Consider the following 20,378-nt stretch of genomic DNA (forward strand, 5'->3'; position numbering starts at 1 on the left):
CAGGCCAAGGCCATAGGCTAAAAGCCAACCAAGAACTCGAACGAGCCTTCGCACCGTCACAGCAACTTGCTGTAAATTCCAGCAGTTGCGCAACTACAAGACTTGCGTTGGTTTCGAGACTATCGGCCATTAGGGGCGTGAACCACCGACCAGAGACTCTTACCAACGTTCCAAGGAATGATTTGAACCATGGTTAAGGGCCTTAGAGGGATACAGCCCAATCGGGAACAGCCCATGTGCATTACACCACTTGCATAGACCATAATCTCACTAAGAAAATCATTACAAGTTATTTCATTACAGGGATCCAAGGAGCAAATATTTTTACCATGATATTTTCAGTTCAGTTATGCACGTACTATAATTACCATTGAAATGATATTTTACGTTACAAATCATTAGAGGATATTTTCTGTAGAACCCGTAAATCAGTAGACGTATAAGCCATGCATAATTCTAGATTTTTAAAATTTAATTGACTTCATTGCATGATTATTTTAATGCATTTCTTTGAAGTTAATTATTTTTTTATTTATTTTATTTCAGTCCAGTAGTTCGATTTCAGCATTTCAGTTATTTCAGTGAAGCCGGACTGGAGTTGGAGTTTTGAGATAGAATTTAAGAATCGAGAAATATTTCCATGATTTATTTTAGCTAGCAAGTAAGTTAATTTAAATTAAAAAGGGAGGTTTGAGGATTTAATTTAATTTCTTGAGGTGATTAAGAAATAAGCTCATTTAAGTGGCATAATTAAGGGGTTAGCTCACTAAATTAATTAAAGGATTAGTGATGCTTTTAATAGGTATTAATTATCAACTAGATAACAATATTTCCCCTTCATTTTATTATCAGTGCAAAAACCGAAACATGACAGCAATTTTCAGAAAGTTTTACATGCAGATTTTCGGCCCTTTGTTTCTTCATGCTTCACGATTTTCTTTGGTGTTGTGGTTTCAGGTATTGGTTCGATTCCAGGCTCCCAAGGCAACATCTAGACATAATCTAGGATGGATTAGGATCACTTTAGTCCATTAGTTCAGCCCCCATGCTTTCTGGAAATCGAAATTGACAGCAAACATCCAACTTGTGATCTTTTGAGTTTCGAAATTTCAGTTTTCCTGTCAGGAGGGTTTGATCTGATCTTGGCTGCCCTAAGGGCTCTTAGCCATGGTTAGATCACTCCCCTAGCAAGTCTAAGACGTGACTAAGTCGCCCTTTTGGTGGCTTGGTCCATGGCTCCTCGGTTTTTAATAAAAACATCACAACAGCCCCCATGTCCCTTCGGCCCCTTCCCATTTCAGCATATGTATTTCGGTTTTGGTTGCTTGGTATGGATCTTGGTTGGCCTATGACCCTTATCCACGGTTCATATCATGCCTCAAGATGTCTAGATCGTGCCATGGTCAATCAAATGGCCACTGGAACGACTCAAGACATCGATCAAAGTAAAACACTACACCCCCATGCACGTTGGTTCTCGGTTGGAGTTTCGGTTTTGTTTCTGGTATGGTTCGAACTTTGGCTGGCCAAAAGCCCTTAGCCATGGTTCAAATCATTCCTTAGGATGTTGGTAAGGGTCTCTGGTCGGTGGTTCACGCCCCAATGGCCGATAGACTCGAAACCAACACAAGACTAGCGAGTGCACAGCTGCTGGAATTTACAGCAAGTTGCTGTGTCGGTTCGGCGGCTCGTTCGAGTTCTCGGTCGGCTTTTAGCCTATGGATTTGGACTGGACAGTGCCCCATTGAGTTAGAAAGGTCGTGTTTTTGACCGTTCGTGATTCGGATCATTTTTGAGGTCGTACGAGAATTTACGGTGCGATGTGCCAAATTGACTCTCGAAAGAGCGTTTCATGTTTTGGCCTCCATTTCACCTAGATTTCGACCCTCATCCCTATAGGAGCATTATTTCAGTATTTTAAGCGTATTTTAATCATGACCATATGTCGGTTCAGTGTTGGTTCGGGTTTGGTTCAGAGTCATGATTAAATACGAAGTCATTAGGCGTCATAGTCGCATCTTTTGTACGTAAATTGCATAGTTGGTCAAGTTTTATCCATTGCATATTTTTCATGACACAGTTAGGTTGCAGCGAGCCTGGGGACGATCCAATCCAATCCAGTTGGTAAATTACAGGATTTTTCATTATGCCAGTTAAATTATATTACGTGCATGAAAACAGAAAATGATATTTTTGAGATTTATGCGATATGGCTTGTGGTTCATTCACTATGTGGGAGTGTTATTTTATACGGTCGCCAGTGACCGATCAGTTCAGTATGGTACCACCCGGTCGCCAGTGACCGGCCAGCTCAGTTCAGTTTCAGCCTCCCCGGTAGCCAGTTACCGATCAGTTTCAGCTTAGTGCAGTGGTCACAGGCGTAAAACATAATCTCAACAGAAAATTTTACCAGTTATTTCAGTACAGGCTCCAAGGAGCAAACATTTTTACTGTGATTATCAGTTCAGTTATGCACGTATTATAATTGCTCAGTACAGTTTATTTTCAGCATGAGTACAGATTATTTTCAGCATGCCTCATGACATGATATTTTATCCCGTGCATATTTTAATTCATATTTTTACTCGTTACCTGCGATATATGCATGCTGAGTCTTTAGGCTCACTAGACTTGATTGTTGTAGGTACTGATGAGGCCAGGGCCGAGGGCGGGGACCAGTGAGCCAGCTTGGGTCGGCAGTAGTGGCACCCGAGGACCTCAGTACCAGCACTTGCCATATTTTTTTAATGCTCAAACATTTTATCAGTCGTTGAATATTCTTAAACTGTAATTTTTGGCAAACTTTATTTTCTTCCGCTGCTATATTTTTAAACATTGAACTTGATTTATCAGTTGATTTTACGAATAAGGCAATTTAAGTTCTTTAAAAAGAAAATTTTTAATTTTTCCGCAAATTTTCAAGTAAATATTTTCGGGCCTTCACAGTTGGTATCAGAGCGGTGGTTCTGTATAGGGTACACTACTACTGACCGCGAGAAGCTCACGAAGCCACGTCTTTGGTCTGTAAGTTTTACAGTTCAGCATTTTGTTCAGCATTTTATTTAAAGCATGAATTATTTTGTCAGCATGCTTCCAGATTTTCAGTATTTCAGTGTTCACTTAAAATAAATTATGGAATTATGCATGTTAGTTACGTATGGGTTATGTTGGAACAGTATGCCCCCTAGATGTCAAGTAGGACGCCCGAGAGGTGGTGGCAAGCACCGCCGCGAGGACGATGACGACCAGAGACAAGAGAGGCAGACACCTCCACCTCCTCCTCCTCCTCCACCGCCCCCACCGGACATGAGTGCCCAGATGCTAGCTGGGATGACACAGTTCTTCGCACAGTTTGCGGAGAACAATGCGGTGGTGACTAGGCCGACAGGGCCCGAGGCTGTTTACGAACGATTTATGAAAATGCGTCCAAAGGAATTCTCTGGGACATCTGACCCCATGGTTGCCGAGGGATGGATCAAATCCCTCGAGGTCATCTTTGAGTTTATGGAGCTGGGGGACGCAGACCGAGTCCGATGTAGAATTTGTAAGAAATTAGTGATGGTTCGTGGTTGCTAGTCGAAATAAATTTTTGAGAATTGCATGTAAGGATTAATGATTCGAAGACTACGACGATATTTGGAAGTATAGAACATAGAATTTGTTTAGGATACATGCTCTACCTAGTTAGATCTAAGGATGGAATTGCATGAATTGAGAATTTTAGGGACCTGATTGTAATAACTAATAATTTGCGGACATAAGTGCAAAACAAAAATCCTAAGGGACTATTTTCGAATTTACCAAATTTTAAGATTTAATTTTGAGTTCGAGAATTTAAAAGTTTAATGAGGTAAAGATGGAAAATTTTATGGGGACAATGATGCAAATTTCGAAGAATTGTAAGGCCAAATGTAAATTTGGAAAACTGTAAGGGCCAGATTGCAAGTTTCAAAATTTTAAGGATGTAATTGCGAACCTTTGAGGAACACTTGGGATTTTAAGTATTTATAGAAATATAAGACGTGTTATGGGAATTAATTTTGGGTTAATAAACTTAAGACTATTGAATCTTATGATACGGTAAATCTATAAAATGAAATTGGGAATACTGAGGACTCATTGGTAATTGAGGAATTTTCGAGATTTAGGGAAAATTGGACGACATTCGAGGAAAGTAAGAATTAATTTTACAATTTTAAGAAATTTGAGAACTTATTTAGTAGTAAGTGAGAATTGAACGATTTAAGTGGTAGGAATTTTCGGTTATTTAGGCTCGAAGGAAATATAGAATATTTAGATATTTGGTTTATAATGTTATAATGAATAGCAACCAAGGACATTGTAGGATGGATCAATCTTAGGCGTGAAAATTTAAGCGTTAGTGAAATAATGTTGTGGCAAATTAAGAAATTAAAGTGATGACGATTTAAGGTAAATTTGATCGGTTAGTTAAGTTATAAGGATAAACATTGAGTTAGTAAATTTTTGGGAACATAAGTTTGATGTGTCACAAGTTTTAGTCATAATCTTACTATTTAAGATTATACCTTGTGAGAATTTAAAATTTTTAGGAAAGTTGGGTACGATGATGGTTAGTTTAATTGGTAGACGCATGTAAGAGGTGAGGCAGATACCTTGTCTTGAGAAATATTGGAAGTCATTAACAAACTTGGGACTAAACGGATATGTGTATTGGAATTATTTTATTCAAAGCTATTTGGATTAGGTAAGTTCGAATTTCAAATTTATGGGATATTTGCTCATACGGAAATTTTGGGTGAAATAAAAGCAAAAGGGAATTATAGTTGTGTTCAATATAAGTTATCAATTGCTGAATATTAAGATTTTTTTTATCAAGTAAGAAATCTAAAAGCTTGTGAGGATTCTAGAATTCTATGGGTTATAAGTGAAATTGATTTATTAAAGTTAGTCTAATGCTACCATGGGCTAACTTATTAAGTTTATACGCTGGTATTAATTAAGCATTAAGGATACTTAAGATTGCGACATTCGCTTCAATAAGATTGCGACATTCGCTTCAATAAGGAAAGTCCAAGGGTTTTAGGTCTCAATTTTATTCTAATTGAAAAAGAAATAGTTTAAGCTTGTAATTGGTGACAGAATAATTTTATTATTTATGTAGAAGATCGGTATCGTATATTTTGGGTTTTATGGATTAAGACTACTCGAACTTAAGATTTGCAACAACGTTATATTGGGATATACCTCTAAATAGTTAGGTTAGGTAATCTTGGTGCGGTAAGATAAAAATTCGATTCAAGGATCTTAGTCTAATATTATTATGAGATTGAGATAAGGTTTAACTTTTAGGTGTTTTATCACAGGACAGAAGTCGAAAAAAAAAATTTTGGTGCTAAGACCTCCTAAGTCGAACTGCATGAATGCCAATACTTGGATTTAAAGCTTTAACGTATCTTGAGTTCAATAAAGTTAAGAAAGGATGTTGTTAAGATTTCAATAATGGAATATAATACGTCAATGAACATCTTGGGTATAATATGAGGAAAGTAAAGTGCGTTAAATTTGGACATCAATCTCTAGTATGAGGAATTGCGGGATAAGTCAAAATTCGGGGCTATCGTTGAATAGAACTAAGTCACCATAAGTTGTTTTAAGTTGCGCTTCACTAACGAGGATTTTGATAGACAAATTTATTTAGGATTGAGGAGACGTAAGGACAGCTTAATATTTATCTTATCAGAGTAGCGCATCGGAAGCGTGGATTATTAGGATTCTAGAATTAAGAGTCTAAACTTTTTGTTTATCAAGTATAAACGAATTTCGAGGACGAAATTTCTTTTAAGGGGGGAAGGATTGTAGAACCCGTAAATTAAATCACGTATTTAAGCCATTCATAATTCTAGTATTTAAATTTAAAATTATTTTTATTGTATGAGTATTCAAATTCTTTTCTTTAAATTTATTGATTTTACGCAGTAGTTTAATCGTTATCTTTTCAGTAAAATAAGTGAGGCCGGACTGGAGATGGAGTATTGAGATAAGTTAATAAAGACTTATTTAAGAAGTGGTAATTTAGCATGTTAGTAAATATATTTTAAAAATTTGACATGCATACAAGTTATTAAACTTCTTTGGTATTTTATTTAATTGTTTTTAAAGCATTAAATGCATGTTCCTTTCATTAATTTATGTTTAATTATTTTTATCTATTTTATGCATAATTCATGCACGATAGGATTTATTTCATGAAATTTTAGAAGTTCATGCATTAGTGTTTCTAGACGCATTTCACGCTCGAACGAGGAACGGAGATCGGGAAATTTTCAAGAAAATTATTTTAATTACATGATTAATTTTTATTAATTATTATAAGATGTTTTAAATGTATTTTTCAATAAATGGGATTTGTTGGGTATTTTTACCCGCTAGAGCATATTTTTCATCGGTACGTAAATTTTAACGAAACGATAGACTTTTTGAGGGCTCGGGAAATATTTTCAAAAAATGTACCTAAACAAAATATTTTTGAGAGTGTTTTTGGGCTTAATGGGATTATTTTATGCATAATGGGTCTAAAATTCAACTTAACATCATTAATTTTAATTAAAGGCTCATTATACTAATTATATTATATTTAAACCTATCATTAAGACCCTAATCTCCCTACCTCCATTTGGCAGCCGCCCACTCCACTTTTTAGCAGCCACTCCCCACGTTTTTCAGCAGCATTTTTCTCCCATTCCATAAGCAAGCTTCGGCCCCTTAGTTTTCTTGCAAGCAAGGTCGTCCCTAGCTCCTCCGGTGCCTCCCCTTCGCGCGGTTCTTCTAGTTTTCGAGCGTATAAACGCAAAGGCATGCTTGTATTTTCGTTTTCTCATCACTCACTCCATTAATATGCTGAAAATCATGTATTTGTTTATAAATTTATCGATCTACATGGTGTTTATGTTTTTGAGCAAAGTTTGATGTGAATCTTGATTTATTGTGCATGAAACTCACGCTTTTCTTGCTTAGTGCAAAGGGCTGCCGTGTTCTGCTGATAAGGGTCATTGTGAAGAGGTTTATTGCTGCCATGGCTTAAGGAAAATAGTGTTGGAGACGAAGGTTGCGTGAGTTGTGGGAATATCCGATCGAGTTTGTTTCATTTTGGTCGTTGCGGCTTGATCGGGGTGGTGGGAAGAGTTCCAGCTGTAGGAGAGCCTAAAAAAACCACGGTGCAGCCCTTGAGGGGGTTGAGGAATGGACAAGAAGGGCTCAACAGCAGCTGGTCGTATCCTAGGGGTGGTCTAAGCGTTGGCGTCGAGTGAGGGCTAGTGGCCGAGGGGTGCTTCCTTGTGTGTCTTGGAGTGTGCGAGGGTTGAGGGCTTGCATGGGGCTGTAGGTTCGTTTCAAGTGACTCCAGTAGGTCCTAGGGAGGCCTAGGCGAGGTCTAATCATGGCTGGTCCTCGATGGTTTGGTCTAGGAAGGTTAGAACGTGAATTCGATGCACTCGGGTTACGGTTGGTAACTTGCTGGATTTTTCCAGCAGCCGTTTAGGGATTTGTTCGAAAGTTTTAAGGTCTAATTTTAATGGTTTTAGGGTATTTTAGATGTTTATAAGGTGTGGTAAAAGTTGGGAAAAATTTGGTTGAGTTTCGAGTCGATCCGGGCTAAAACCGGGACCCTGAGCTAAGTTCTTAAAACGAATCGGTTCAGTTGTATTTTTGGCTCGAAATTACATCTAGGAATATTTTTAAATATGTTTTGGGAAATTTTAAGGAGTTTGGTAAGCTTCGGGTCAATTTTAGAGGTCCAGGGTTGAAACGGAAATTTTTGGATTTCCAGGGGTAAAATGGTCATTTTACACCCGGGGTGAGATTTTGGTCGTGGCAGCGCCCTGAGCACAATCATGATATTTTTAAATGTTCATGCATCACGTTTACGATTTTTACGCTATTATAATAATCATGGTGCATGCTTGGTTTAAAGGAATTAAGAGAGAGAAAAAGTAAGAAAGTGAAGAGCACTCCGTCTCCGTCGCGCCGCGTCGTTATTTCGTTTGTTTTCAGTCAAAACAAACCAAGGCATGTTTATATCTTCTTTCACTCTTCAATCAAGTCATATAGGTATTTTTAAATATCGCAAGTACATAATTTTAATGAAAGAAGATCGAAATTGTTCATATTTAATGACGTTATTTAATTATATCACGTGCAAAATATTCATTTTGAGATTTATGCGATATTGCTTGGGGTCACTTTACTATCATGGGATTATTATTTCATCCGTTCGCCAGTTACCGGTCAGTTCAGCTCCCGGTCGTCAGTTACCGGTCCGGTCGTCAGTTACCGGTTAGTTTCACCCGGTCGCCAGTTACCGGTCAGTTTCCTCCGGTCGCCACTTACCGGCCCGGTCGCTAGTTACGGGTCAGTTCAGTTCAGGGACCACTTGCATAGACCATAATCTCACCAAGAAAATCATTACAAGTTATTTCATTACAGGGCTCCAAGGAGCAAACATTTTTACCATGATATTTTCAGTTCAGTTATGCACGTACTATAATTACCATTGAAATGATATTTGACGTTACAAATCATTACAGGATATTTTCACTTGCATGCGACTTTATTATTTATTTACTCGTTATTTACGATATATGCATGCTGAGCTTTTAGACTCACTAGACTTGATTGTTGTAGGTATTGATGATGTCAGGACCGAGGGCGGGGACCAGTGAGCCAGCTCGAGTCGAAAGTAGTGGAACCCGAGGACCTCATTTTTCAGTATTTATTATTTTATGATCAAATATTTTTATCTATCGTTGGATTATTGTTTTACGGTTATTTTGCAAACATTAAATACTTCCACTGCCATTTTGAACATTAAACTTTATTTATCAATTTAATAAATGAATGAGGCCTTTTATTTATTTAAAGAGAAAATTCTCAAATTTTTCCGCAAATTTTCAAACACGAATTTTCGGGTTATTACAATTATAATAGCGTAAAAATCGTAAACGTGATGCATGAACATTTAAAAATATCATGATTGGTGCTCAGGGCGCTGCTAGGACTAAAATCTCATCCCGGGTGCAAAATGACCATTTTGCCCCTATAAACCCAAAAATTGTCGTTTCAACACTGTACTTCTAAAATTGACCCGAAGCTTACGAAACTTCTTAAATTGTCTCAAAACCTTTTTATAAACATTCCTAGACGTAAACTCGAGCTTCCTAAAAAACACTAAAATGATTCTGAAACCATGACATCAGCCCCATAACACACGGCTTAAAATTCCAGAAGCTCACCTAACTCTCGGTCCTATACTAATTCACCACCTCATGGACCATTTCCTCCCAAAAACTCACGCCTCAAGCTAAGCTCTTCTTACCAGCCACGTACAACCTACTAGGGACCAAGAGCAGTCCCCAAGCCACCTAACAGAACCACGCTAACAGTCCCATGCAAGATTGCTTGGCAGCAGCGAACACAACCCTCCCAACACTCCTCCCGAGCTTCCCCCTACTGAATGCGTGCAGCCGGCTAGCCCAGTGGTTCCAGCAGTGGCATGGCCTTGCTGGTCCGTGACTCAGACCCACCAGGGTTGGGTCCGTGCCCTGGTTCAGCCATCACCTCGCTTGACCCACACCCTAACCAAACCACAGCCCCAACAGTGCACTACTAGGACACAACCCTCGATCCCTCACCCTACGGCATCAGCGCTTGATTTTATTCCTCAAACGACATCTTGTCCCCTACATCAATCACTAACAACCCTGAAACCGCAGCCCTTAGACAATCATAACCAGAAAACATGAATACAATAAAAGGAATGCATAACATGGATGAAAACCGAAAATTTCCTCCATGGAAAGGCTTGGATCGAAACTTTTCATGCAAGCACACCACCATCAGTATATATATTAACGTGTATGATGCAGAAAAATGATACAAGACATGCCTTAAGATGTTTGGAGAGTAAAACGATGAGGGGGAGACCCGGGAGAATTATTCTATGCAAGAATTGGAGTGGCCGATGATTTCCTTAGGCTGCTGATGGGGAAACCGAGAGGAAAAGTGCAGCTGAGGGAGGTGTCGGCTAAGAGGAATGATTAGGGTTAGGTTAAGATGAGTTTTAGGTTTAATTAGTATCATTTAAATAGCTAACAAATGATTAATGGGCCTTAATTGATAATTAAAACTAAATAAAAGGTTTTATGTCCAACAAGCTTAAAATTAGGCCCATTAAATCCAAACGCACTCCTAAAAAATATTTCGAGTTGTAAAGATTTTGAAAATAATAGTCGAACCATTAAAAAGTCCTCTGATTCGATAAAATTTGCGTACCGATAAAAAAATTAAATCTGCGGGTAGAAATATCCAAAAATTCCCATTTTTCAAAAATACACTTAAAATTCTTTAACTTAATTTATAAAAATAATTCGTGAAACAAAAATAATTTTCCTGAAAATTCTCCAGTCTCCGGACCTCGTTCGAACGTGAAATGCAACTTAAAAAATCTTAATGCACAAACTTTTAAAATTTCATGAAACCAATCCTGTCATGCATGAATTATGCATAAAATGTTAAAATCATTAAACATAATTTAATGAAATAAACATGTTAAATTACCACTTCTTAATTAAGTCTTTATTAACTTATCTCAATACTCCATCTTCAGTCCGGCCTCACTTCTTTAATTGAAAAGGTAACAATTAAACTACTGCGTATAATAAATAAATTTCAATAAAAGAATTTAAATATTCATGCAATAAAAATCATTTTAATTTAAATATTAGAAATTATGCATGGCTTATACGCAGTTCAATTTACGGGTTCTACAGTCTTGTATTCTACCGTCGCTATGTTAGCGACCGTTTTCAATCAACTGTCGCTTAATTTTAAAGACGACGCGTTTTATCAAAACAGTCGCAATAGAGCGACAGTTTAAATAAACCGTCGCTTAATTTGATAAGCAACGGTTTTCATAAAACCATCGTTATATAGCGACGGTTCAAGCTAACCGTCGCAATAATAACGACGGTTATGCATCAACCGTCGTCCATCTAGATCCGCGACGGTTATGAACAAACCGTCGCCGATCTAGATCCGCGACGGTATATGCCAAACCGTCGCTATTATAGCGACGATTTTGCTAAAGCGACGGTTTTCGAAAAACCCGTCGCTATATAGCGACCGTTTGGGCAAAAACCGTCGCTATGATTCTATATATACCGAGGTTCGCGAACATTTCCTTGAACGATTTTTCATCTATCTCAGGTAGTAGCAAAACTCTATCAAATTTTTTGAAGTTTCGATTTTTTTATTTTGTACTAACATTTTTTCCTATTTATTTCGTAGATTTCCTCGTCGGTGCGATATTCCAGCGTTACGTGAAGCTGCATATCTTCGCGCAAATCAGGTTTTAAAGTTTTTTTTTACAGAAAATTTAATACATAATTTTAATATTTGTGTAGTATTTATTTTTTATGGATTTTATTGATAAACACCGTCGCTTCTTAAACGGCGATTAATATTAGCGACGGATTTTACGAAACCGTCGCTAAATATAGCGACGGGTTTTTAAAACCGTCGCTAATATTAACGACGGTTTTGTATAAACCGTCGCTTAATATTAATGACGGTTTCTTAAAAATGTCGCAAAAATAGCGACGGTCTTCTTCAAAAGAACCGTCGCTATAAGCGACGGGAGTTGAAAAACCGTCGCTTCTAGAATCCGACGCAGCCTCCGGTGACGGATCGCGAAACCGTTGTTAAAACCGTCGCCTTACCCTTTTCATTATCTAAATAATAATTCCAAACTATAACAACAGAATCATTCATATTTTCAATATCAATCTTCGTAGTTTAATTTAAAAATTAATGAAACTCTAATCAAATAATTGCATGCACAATGATATTAGATTATTAAACATTAAGAGACATTAAGTAATTAAATTTAATGTCATTATCTAATTTTTATGTAACAAAAATCAGCTCAAACAAATGATAAAATATTTTATTTTGTTTAATAAAAATTATCGCCAAAGCCTATTTATATAAAATTTGTGGTTCGTCTATAATTATCATATGCTAATAAATATTTCTTTATGTTTATAAACCAAATTAATCATTTAAAATAAGATATCATGTCTAACAATTTCATAAATATGAAATAATAAAATACTATCATATTTAAGTAATTATTCTAGTTAATTATAAGAAAATCATATAAAAATTATTTCTAATTTTTTTTATATAATATCAAGATTTTGTTTTTTTATTTCTGTGATATCATAATTTTGTGTGTTGTGTGTGTATTTGTATACTCAATCAAGAGTAGGTCTCTTGTGAGACGGTCTCACAAATCTTTATCTGTGAGACGGGTCAACCCTACCGATATTAACAATAAAAAATAATACTCTTAGTTAGCATAAAAAGTAATATTTTTCATGGAAGATCCAAATAAGAGATCCATCTCACAAAATACGATTTATGATATCATCTCACATAAGTTTTTGCACTCAATCCGGAAGCCAATTTGCATGATTGAATTTTAGTTAATTTAGAATAATTTTTTTTCCACAATATAAATTACTTTTCATCAAATCAAGATTCTCTGCATTGGTGTCTCCCTTAAACCCTAAGCCTTCACTGCTTTCCACAGGCGAGTCTTCTGTGCTTAATAATTATTTTGAATTTGGTGTAAATACGAAAGAAATCCGTTGTTTTTTTCTGTATCGATAATCTTCACTGTTTCACGGTTAAATTATTTCAACTCAAGATTTTTGTTAGCCCTTTATGTTTTCTGTAGTGGTTTTTGCCTTTCTGAAGTGCGTAAATTGATTTTAAAGTTCTGTGAATTTTTTTTGCTAGCATAAAGATGTCGTCTTTAAGGAATGCTATTCCAAGAAAAGCTCACAAGGAGCGCGCTCAGCCGTAAGTTTGATTATTTTTTGGGGCCATTAATTTCTTTATTGCCCGTTTTGAAATATTTTGACGTATATTTCCGGTTCACTCAATTGATGATTTGTTGTGTGTACCAGGCATTTGAGAAGGAAATTTGGGCTGCTCGAAAAACATAAAGATTATGTCATTCGTGCACGAGCCTAAAGGGTCTTGCTTGTTGGCAATCGTTGCTGCATTTTACTAAAATTTAATCCTTTTTGTATGCTGTATCTTTCTACTTTGATTTTGGGTATTTAGTTTTATTCCAAATGACTTTTCTGTTTCTTGTAGAACATAACTTTATGGAATCAAATAGTTGGTTATCTGTCCGCCGTGCACAAATCCTTTTCATTTTGATGAGTTTTGCTTTGGTTGATTTCCAAATTTCTTTTCAGTCTCTCCTTGGCTTTAGGCCTTCATAGTACTTTTGTTTCTCTTCTACATCGAGGAAGTTAGACTAGAATTTGTGGTTGAGGAGTTTAGTTTAATCGTGTATAGAAACACGATCAACATGCAGGAAGACAAATTCTTCATATCGAGAGCTAGAGGCTAGAAAAAACGGTTAAAAGATCTAGAGAAAATATACACGGATATTTCTATGCAGAAAGTGTGAGGCCCGGGGTTGAAGAGGGCGGGGGGTGATCGCCGGTGCCATTAGTTGCACGGACAATGAGCGGCTCATGGCAGGCTTCTAGGTGGAGGGAACATGAATGAACCGACCCACACGGGAATGAGAGAGATTCCGAGCCTGTTCAATGTAATGGACTGTATAGTTGAAGAGGGCTTAAAAGATTTGATTGGTACTACTCATATCACGAAGGTGTATCTTCTTTTCGGTAGCTCATCACATAAGAACTCCAAAGTTAAGTGTGCTTGACTTGGGGCAATTTTGGGATGGGTGACCTCCTGGGAAGTTTTCCAAGGTGCGTGTGAGTGAGGACATAAGCACGCTGGAAAAACCCGTCTTGATATAGTGAGGACAGTCGTCGAATCTGGGACGTTACTAGTGGTATCAGAGCCGAACTCTCTTAGTACGGTGTGTGGTTCGGGGACGAACCAAGCAGAAGCTGGTGGGCATGTGAGGCCCGGGGCCGAAGAGGGCGGGGGGTGATCGCCGGTGCCATCAGTTGCACGGACAATGAGCGGCTCCTGGAAGGCTTCTAGGTGGAGGGAACATGAATGAACCGACCCACATGGGAATGAGAGAGATTCCGAGACTGTTCAATGTAATAAACTATACAGTTGAAGAGGACTTAAAAGATTTGATTGGTATTACTCATATCACGATGGTGCATCTTCTTTTCGGTAGCTCATCACATAAGAACTCCAAAGTTAAGCGTGCTTGATTTGGAGCAATTTTGGGATGGGTGATCTCCTGGGAAGTTTTCCAGGGTGCGTGTGAGTGAGGACATAAGCACGCTGGAAAGACCCATCTTGATACAGTGAGGACAGTCGTCGAATCTGGGGCGTTACAGATCCGGTTATGAAAACATTGAAGTATAATTTTGTTTCCAACATCAGTCACAGAAAAATTATGTTTCAACGTTTACGGTTGTTCCGATTAAAAATTTCACGCAGTTTCCACACAGTTACGAAAATTTTGCTTCCCAGATTACTACAGGATATTGTTGCACGTCCCCTCCTCAGGTTCTCATTCAAGAAATCTTCGTTATATAAGTATTCTATTCAATGTTTCCTTTCCTGTCGCCATTTATACATGGGTCTTGAAGTGGGACTAACCATTTCATCTTCCCGCAGTTTGCGTTTCTTACCCCTTTTCTGCACCAATGATGCATTAAAATGATTACCCTACAGCGAAACAAGGAAAAAATGAAGCGTAAAACGTACTCTCTGAAATATTGATACATGTAACTCTTTCTGCATAGACATATCCGTGTATATTTTCTCTAGATCCTTTAACCGTTTTTTTCTAGCCTCTAGCTCCCGATATGAAGAATCTGTCTTCCTGCATGTTGACCATGTTTCTATACACGATTAAACTAAACTTCTCAACCACAAATTCTAGTCTAACTTCCTCGATGTAGAAGAGAAACAAAAGTAATATGAAGGCCTAAAGTCAAGGAGAGACTGAAAAGAAATTTGGAAATCAACCAAAGCAAAACTCATCAAAAGGAAAAGGATTTGTTCGTCAAGTGGCAAGGATAAATGATAGAGAAAAGTGTAAAGACCCGGAAATCCGTACTTGAAAATTTGCGGAAAAATTAAAAATTTTCTTTTAAAATAAATGAAGTATTAAATTCATAAAAGACCTCAATCATAATAAATTGATAAATAATGTTTAATATTTAAAAATAGCAGCGGAAGAATTTAATGTTTGCAAAGTAACAATTTAAAATAATTCAACAAGGGATAAAATGTTTGAGCATAAAAATCGTAAGTGCTGAAAATGACGTCCTCGAGTTCCACTACTGCCGACTCGAGCTGGCTCACCGGTCCCCGCCCTCAGCCCCGACATCAGCAGTACCTACAACAATCAAGTCTAGTGAGCCTAAAGACTCAGCATGCATAAATCGTATATAGCGAGTACATAAATAAATAGTAAAATTTTGCATGGGGTAAGATGTCGTATCAGGAGTCATAAAGTGAAAATACTTCGCCATAAACAATTATAATATGTGCATAACTAAACTGAACATCGTAGTAAAAATGGTTGCTCCATCGAGCCCTGTCATAAATATCAAGTAATAATTTTCTGGTGAGATTATGGTATCCGCAAGTGGCCACTGCACTAATATAAACTGCAAAATGACCGGTGACTGGCGACCGGACTGATAGCTGGCGATCGGATTTAAATATGCTCGTCTGATCAGACAAAATGCCACAGTATACTGGGTGGTACAAACTGAAACTGACCGGTAACTGGCGACCGGATTTACAAAGTCTCCCATGATAGTGCTACGGACACAAGCAATATCGCATAAATCTCAAAAATGAACATTTTAAATTTCTATGCACGTAATATAATTAAATGACATAATCAAATCTGAAAAATTTCAATCTCCTGTATTAAAATCATTTACTTGCGATAATTTAAAAAATCTATATGACTTGATTGAAGAGTCAAAGGAGATATAAACATGCCTGGGTTTGTTTTGACAGAAAACAAACGAAATACTGACGCGACACGGTGGAGACGGAGTTCTCTTCACTTTCTCACTTAATTCATTTAAATTAATCATACACCATATTTATTATAATAGCGAAAAAAAATCATAAACATGATGCATGAACATTTAAAAATATTATGATTCGTGCTCAGGGCGCTGCTAGGACCAAAATGTCACCCCGGGTGCAAAATGACCATTTTGCCCTTGGAAACCCAAAAATTACCGTTTTACCCCTAGACTTCTAAAATTGACCCGAAGCTTACCAAACTCCTTAGGATATTCCAAAACATATTTAAAAGTATTCCTAAACGTAAACTCGAGTCCAAACCAAACTTAATCTATTCGTTTTAAAACTTAGACCGAGGTCCCGGTTTTAACCCGAATCAAACCGAAACTCAACCAAATTTTTCCTCAACTTTTTATCACACTTTAAAATCATTCTAAAGACCCTAGAATCTCAAGACCCGAGCCGTGAAAATTTCGAACCATCCTAGACAGACTACTACATTATACGTGACTATTATTTCCTTCTTTTGTACAATTAAAGGGCCACTCCCATTCCTCCACTCACGCCTAAGCCACATGGTCACAAGCCAACTCACCCAAGATCATGTCCAAATCCTACTGGACCTACTTGTAGAACTTACTCCAAAATCACACGTGCCCCAAAAACCACACCAAGCACACCACTACACCTCACGGCCTCTAGCATAGCGCACCATCCCTCGAACTCCAGCCTATTGACAGCAATAAACCACCGTTCCTAGCCTCATAACAGCAAGAACTCGGCAACCCCTTAGCAACAATTCAAGGGACACGTGAGTGGATCAGAAGAATGCATGAGTTTGCAACCAAAAACGAAAGAAACTTTCAACACCAAGCTAGATCAAAGGTTTTACATGCATTAACATAAATTTTGTATAATATCAGCGTGTATTATGTACAAAGGAAGAAACATGTGTGCCTTGGTGAGAGGAGGAACCAACCACGATGCAAATGGTGACTCGGTGGAAATTTTTCTTTGCAAAACAAACCAACAACTCAAGCTTTCAGCTGCTGTGTTCAGAAACCGAGAGAGGATGTTTTTGGGAGGTGGGTGTCGGCTGATATGAGATTAGGTTTAGGGCAAATAATGTTTAAGTGTTAATTAAATAGATAAATAATAGATAATGGGCTTTAAAATAACAATTAAAAGTTTAAAAGCTAATTAAGCCCAATAAGCTTAAAAGTAGGCCCATTAAATCCAAACACGTTCACGAAAAATATTTCGTGTTGAAAAGATTTTGAAAATATTAGCCGAACCATTAAAAAGTCCCCCGATTCGATAAAATTTACGTACCGTTAAAAATAAAAATCTCAGGGGTAAAAATACCCTAATAAAATCCTATTTTAGAAAAATACACTTAAAATGCTCTAAATTAATTTATAAAAATTAATCGTGTAATTAAAATAATTTTCTGAAAAATCTCCGGTCTCCGATCCTCGTTCGAACGTGAAATCCAACTTAAAAATCTTAATGCACGAACTTTAAAAATTTCATGAATTAAATTCTACCTTGCATGAATTATGCATAAAATACATAAAAATAATTAAACATCAATTGATGGAATAAACATGCATTTTATGCTTTAAAATAATTTAATAACATACCAAAGAAATTTAATAATTTGCATGCATGCCAACTTTTTAAATTATATTTACTAACATGCTAAATCACCACTTCTTAGATAAAATAAGTCTTTATTAACTTATCTCAATACTCCATCTCCAGTCCGGCCTCACTTATTTAATTGAAAAGGTAACAATTAAACTACTGCGTAAAATAAATAAATTTAAAGAAAAGAATTTAAATACTCATGTAGAAAAAAATCATTTTAATTTAATTACTAGAAATTATGCATGGCTTATACGTAGTCAAATTTACGGGTTCTACAATCCTTCCCCCCTTAAAAGAAATTTCGTCCTCGAAATTCGCTTATCTTTTATAAACAAAAAGTTTAGACTCTCAATTCTAAAATCCTAATAATCCACGCTTCCGATGCGCTACTCTGATAAGATAAATATTAAGCTGTCCTTATGTTGAGGATCGAAGTTGAGTTTAGAGGGGGGGTGAATAAACTCTACTCGTTTTTCGTTCTGATGAGGTACTAAAATCCTGTTAAGGATAATAGTTAATCTTGTGCGAATAATTTCACCTGATTACAATGGAAACGTGCGGAAACAATCTGATGAAGTAGTTGAAAAACAGTAAAACAGTAGGCAGCAGTTGTTTATGGAAGTTCGAAGATAAATTCTTCTACGTCTCCCCTTCTCCTGTTTCCAGAAGATATAACTAAAAGACTTTGGATATTACAGTACAACTCTTGTACACACCCACTTCAGAAGGACTTACACCTCAGCCTACTGAAACTCTTAGTTACTCAACTCACAAATATACGAAACAAAAAGTTCTAAAAAGACTCTTTGCAGATTACAGACTCTTCTTGATAAAATATAATTGATGTTTGAGATTGAAGAGTGTAAGAATCAGTAGCACAAGATGATCTTTAAAAGATCAGATAAGCTATGAAGCGTGTGCTACTTTTCTTTGTGTTGAACTTTCTAAGTACTCAAGGAATTTTGAGATTCGTCTGATAAGAGAGTAGCTTTGTTCCTTGAAAATGATATTATGCGAAGTGTCGTGTCGAACAAGGATTTGATCCAAGTATATATAATCGACTGAGTTCAATGTTCACAATCAGAGTATGTCTTCAGATAACTGATACAATCAGCTTTATTACCGAAAGAAGTTCCTGCAGAAAAGCTATAAAACAATCAGTCTTGTTTTATACTTAATTGGGTAATATGCATTAAATGACTCCGTATAGTATTTAATGCTGCAATTAATACTAGTACTAGGAACTCTTTAACGATAACAATTAAGATAGCAAAGTTAGTAAAGCGTTCTCTACTGATTTTGTATTGTTATCCCTTTTCTACTGGTTTAGTTATAGTAGATCAGCAACTACTGAAAAGTTATTCTATTGTACTGGTCTGCTGGTCTACTGGTCTACTGGTTTTAGTTATCATCGCCACAATAAAATTCATGTCTAACAATTTCCCCCTTTGTGGTGATGCCAAAACCTAAACAGTAGAAAATCGTTAAGTAAAAAGCAGATTGATCATTTAAACAAAAGGATAATGTCAATAAAGAATTAAAGTAAAAAGATCAATCGGTTCCAATATCCCTGTAAATGATTTCTTCATTTTGAGGTTCTTGATCTCTTCTGTTAGAAGGTTCAGCCTCATCTTCAGGTTGCCTAACTCCTGCTTGATCACCTCTAGTTCCTCTATCTTCCCCCTTTTTGGCATCAGCGGCAACAACATGAGCAAAGAGATCATTCAGTCTTCCGGAAATATTGTGAATGCCATCAGTTAGCATCTCCAGATACGGAGTTTGATTTGAGATGCGATTATCCAATGCAGTGATAGATTGATTTTGAGAGTCAATCTTGGCATCCAAAAGTTCCACAGATGTAGACAGTGATCGGAAGAGATCATCATGCTCCGTGATTCGATTGAGTATATCATTTTGAGTAAGAATCATGTTGCTGTGGTGTTGCGCTATAGCCTAACTGAACACAATGGCTTCCGCAAGCATTTTCTCCATGTTTTCTGCTGTGTTGGAAATATGTTTTCCCATGCGATCTCTGAATGATTGAGCACCAGCGAATTCCGAGATGTTCTCACAGGACATCCGTTTTACCAGCTCAGACACGTTGTTGAGATCTCTTTGCAGAGACTCAATCTGAATTTCCAAGTTGAAAGGATCTGATTCTGGGGAAGGAGTTCGCTGTAGCATACATTGCTGAAACTCAATGAGACGAGAGTTCGTCTGAGTTGGAGCAGCAGGGGAGGTAATCAAATCAGTAGAGATAGTGGCAGCATCCACCACGGCAGTAGAAGAAGTAGGATCTGCTGAGCTCTCTACTGGAATTGCAGAATCAGTAGGTTCAGTAGCAATCAGAGAAAGAGCAATAACTTCAGTAGGAATGGCCAAGTCAGAGGCCAACATCTCTTCCATTGGTGCAATAACAGCCTGTGAACCTGATGGTTCTTCAGTAGAAGGTGCAGAGGGCTGATCCAAAAGAGTGTGCATCTCTGCTTGATGAGCAGCAGAAAATATCTCTAAGTTCGGCAGAGAAGAAGTAGCATCTGGTTCTGCTAATTGTTGCCCTGGGGTAGGAGAATCAGATGGTGGCAATGAAGTAGCCGATGCTGCTTCAAGAGTAGTAGAAACAGTAGGGACGATCGATTCAATGACTTCCTCAACTGAAGCCAGTTCATGCACGGACAATAGGG

At 37.2% G+C, this 20,378-nt stretch overlaps 1 protein-coding gene across 1 annotated transcript; it reads right to left on the minus strand.

Annotated features, from left to right (window-relative positions):
* Positions 1-14,595: 14,595 nt before the first annotated feature.
* On the minus strand, positions 14,596-19,458 carry LOC140842922 (probable U3 small nucleolar RNA-associated protein 11). Its single transcript, XM_073211126.1, has 3 exons — positions 19,337-19,458; positions 14,776-14,875; positions 14,596-14,718 (listed from the first exon to the last, which is right to left on the minus strand). Exons 1-3 carry the CDS (start codon positions 19,456-19,458, stop codon positions 14,596-14,598), a joined length of 345 nt encoding a protein of 114 aa, XP_073067227.1.
* Positions 19,459-20,378: the final 920 nt, after the last annotated feature.

The sequence above is a fragment of the Primulina eburnea genome, chromosome 10 (genome assembly GCF_022965805.1).
Source record: "Primulina eburnea isolate SZY01 chromosome 10, ASM2296580v1, whole genome shotgun sequence".
Lineage (NCBI taxonomy): Eukaryota > Viridiplantae > Streptophyta > Magnoliopsida > Lamiales > Gesneriaceae > Primulina > Primulina eburnea.

What these genes read in the sequence shown, in the direction of transcription:
- LOC140842922 (XM_073211126.1), bottom strand. Translation starts at nt 19,458, where the DNA reads ATGCTAACTGATGGCATTCACAATATTTCCGGAAGACTGAATGATCTC. An exon ending in GGTGATCAAGCAGGAGTTAG is followed by an intron (nt 14,876 to 19,336) that starts GCAACCTGAAGA and finishes GTCAACATGCAG; the next exon opens with GAAGACAGATTCTTCATATC. An exon ending in CTATGCAGAAAGAGTTACAT is followed by an intron (nt 14,719 to 14,775) that starts GTATCAATATTT and finishes GTTTCGCTGTAG; the next exon opens with GGTAATCATTTTAATGCATC.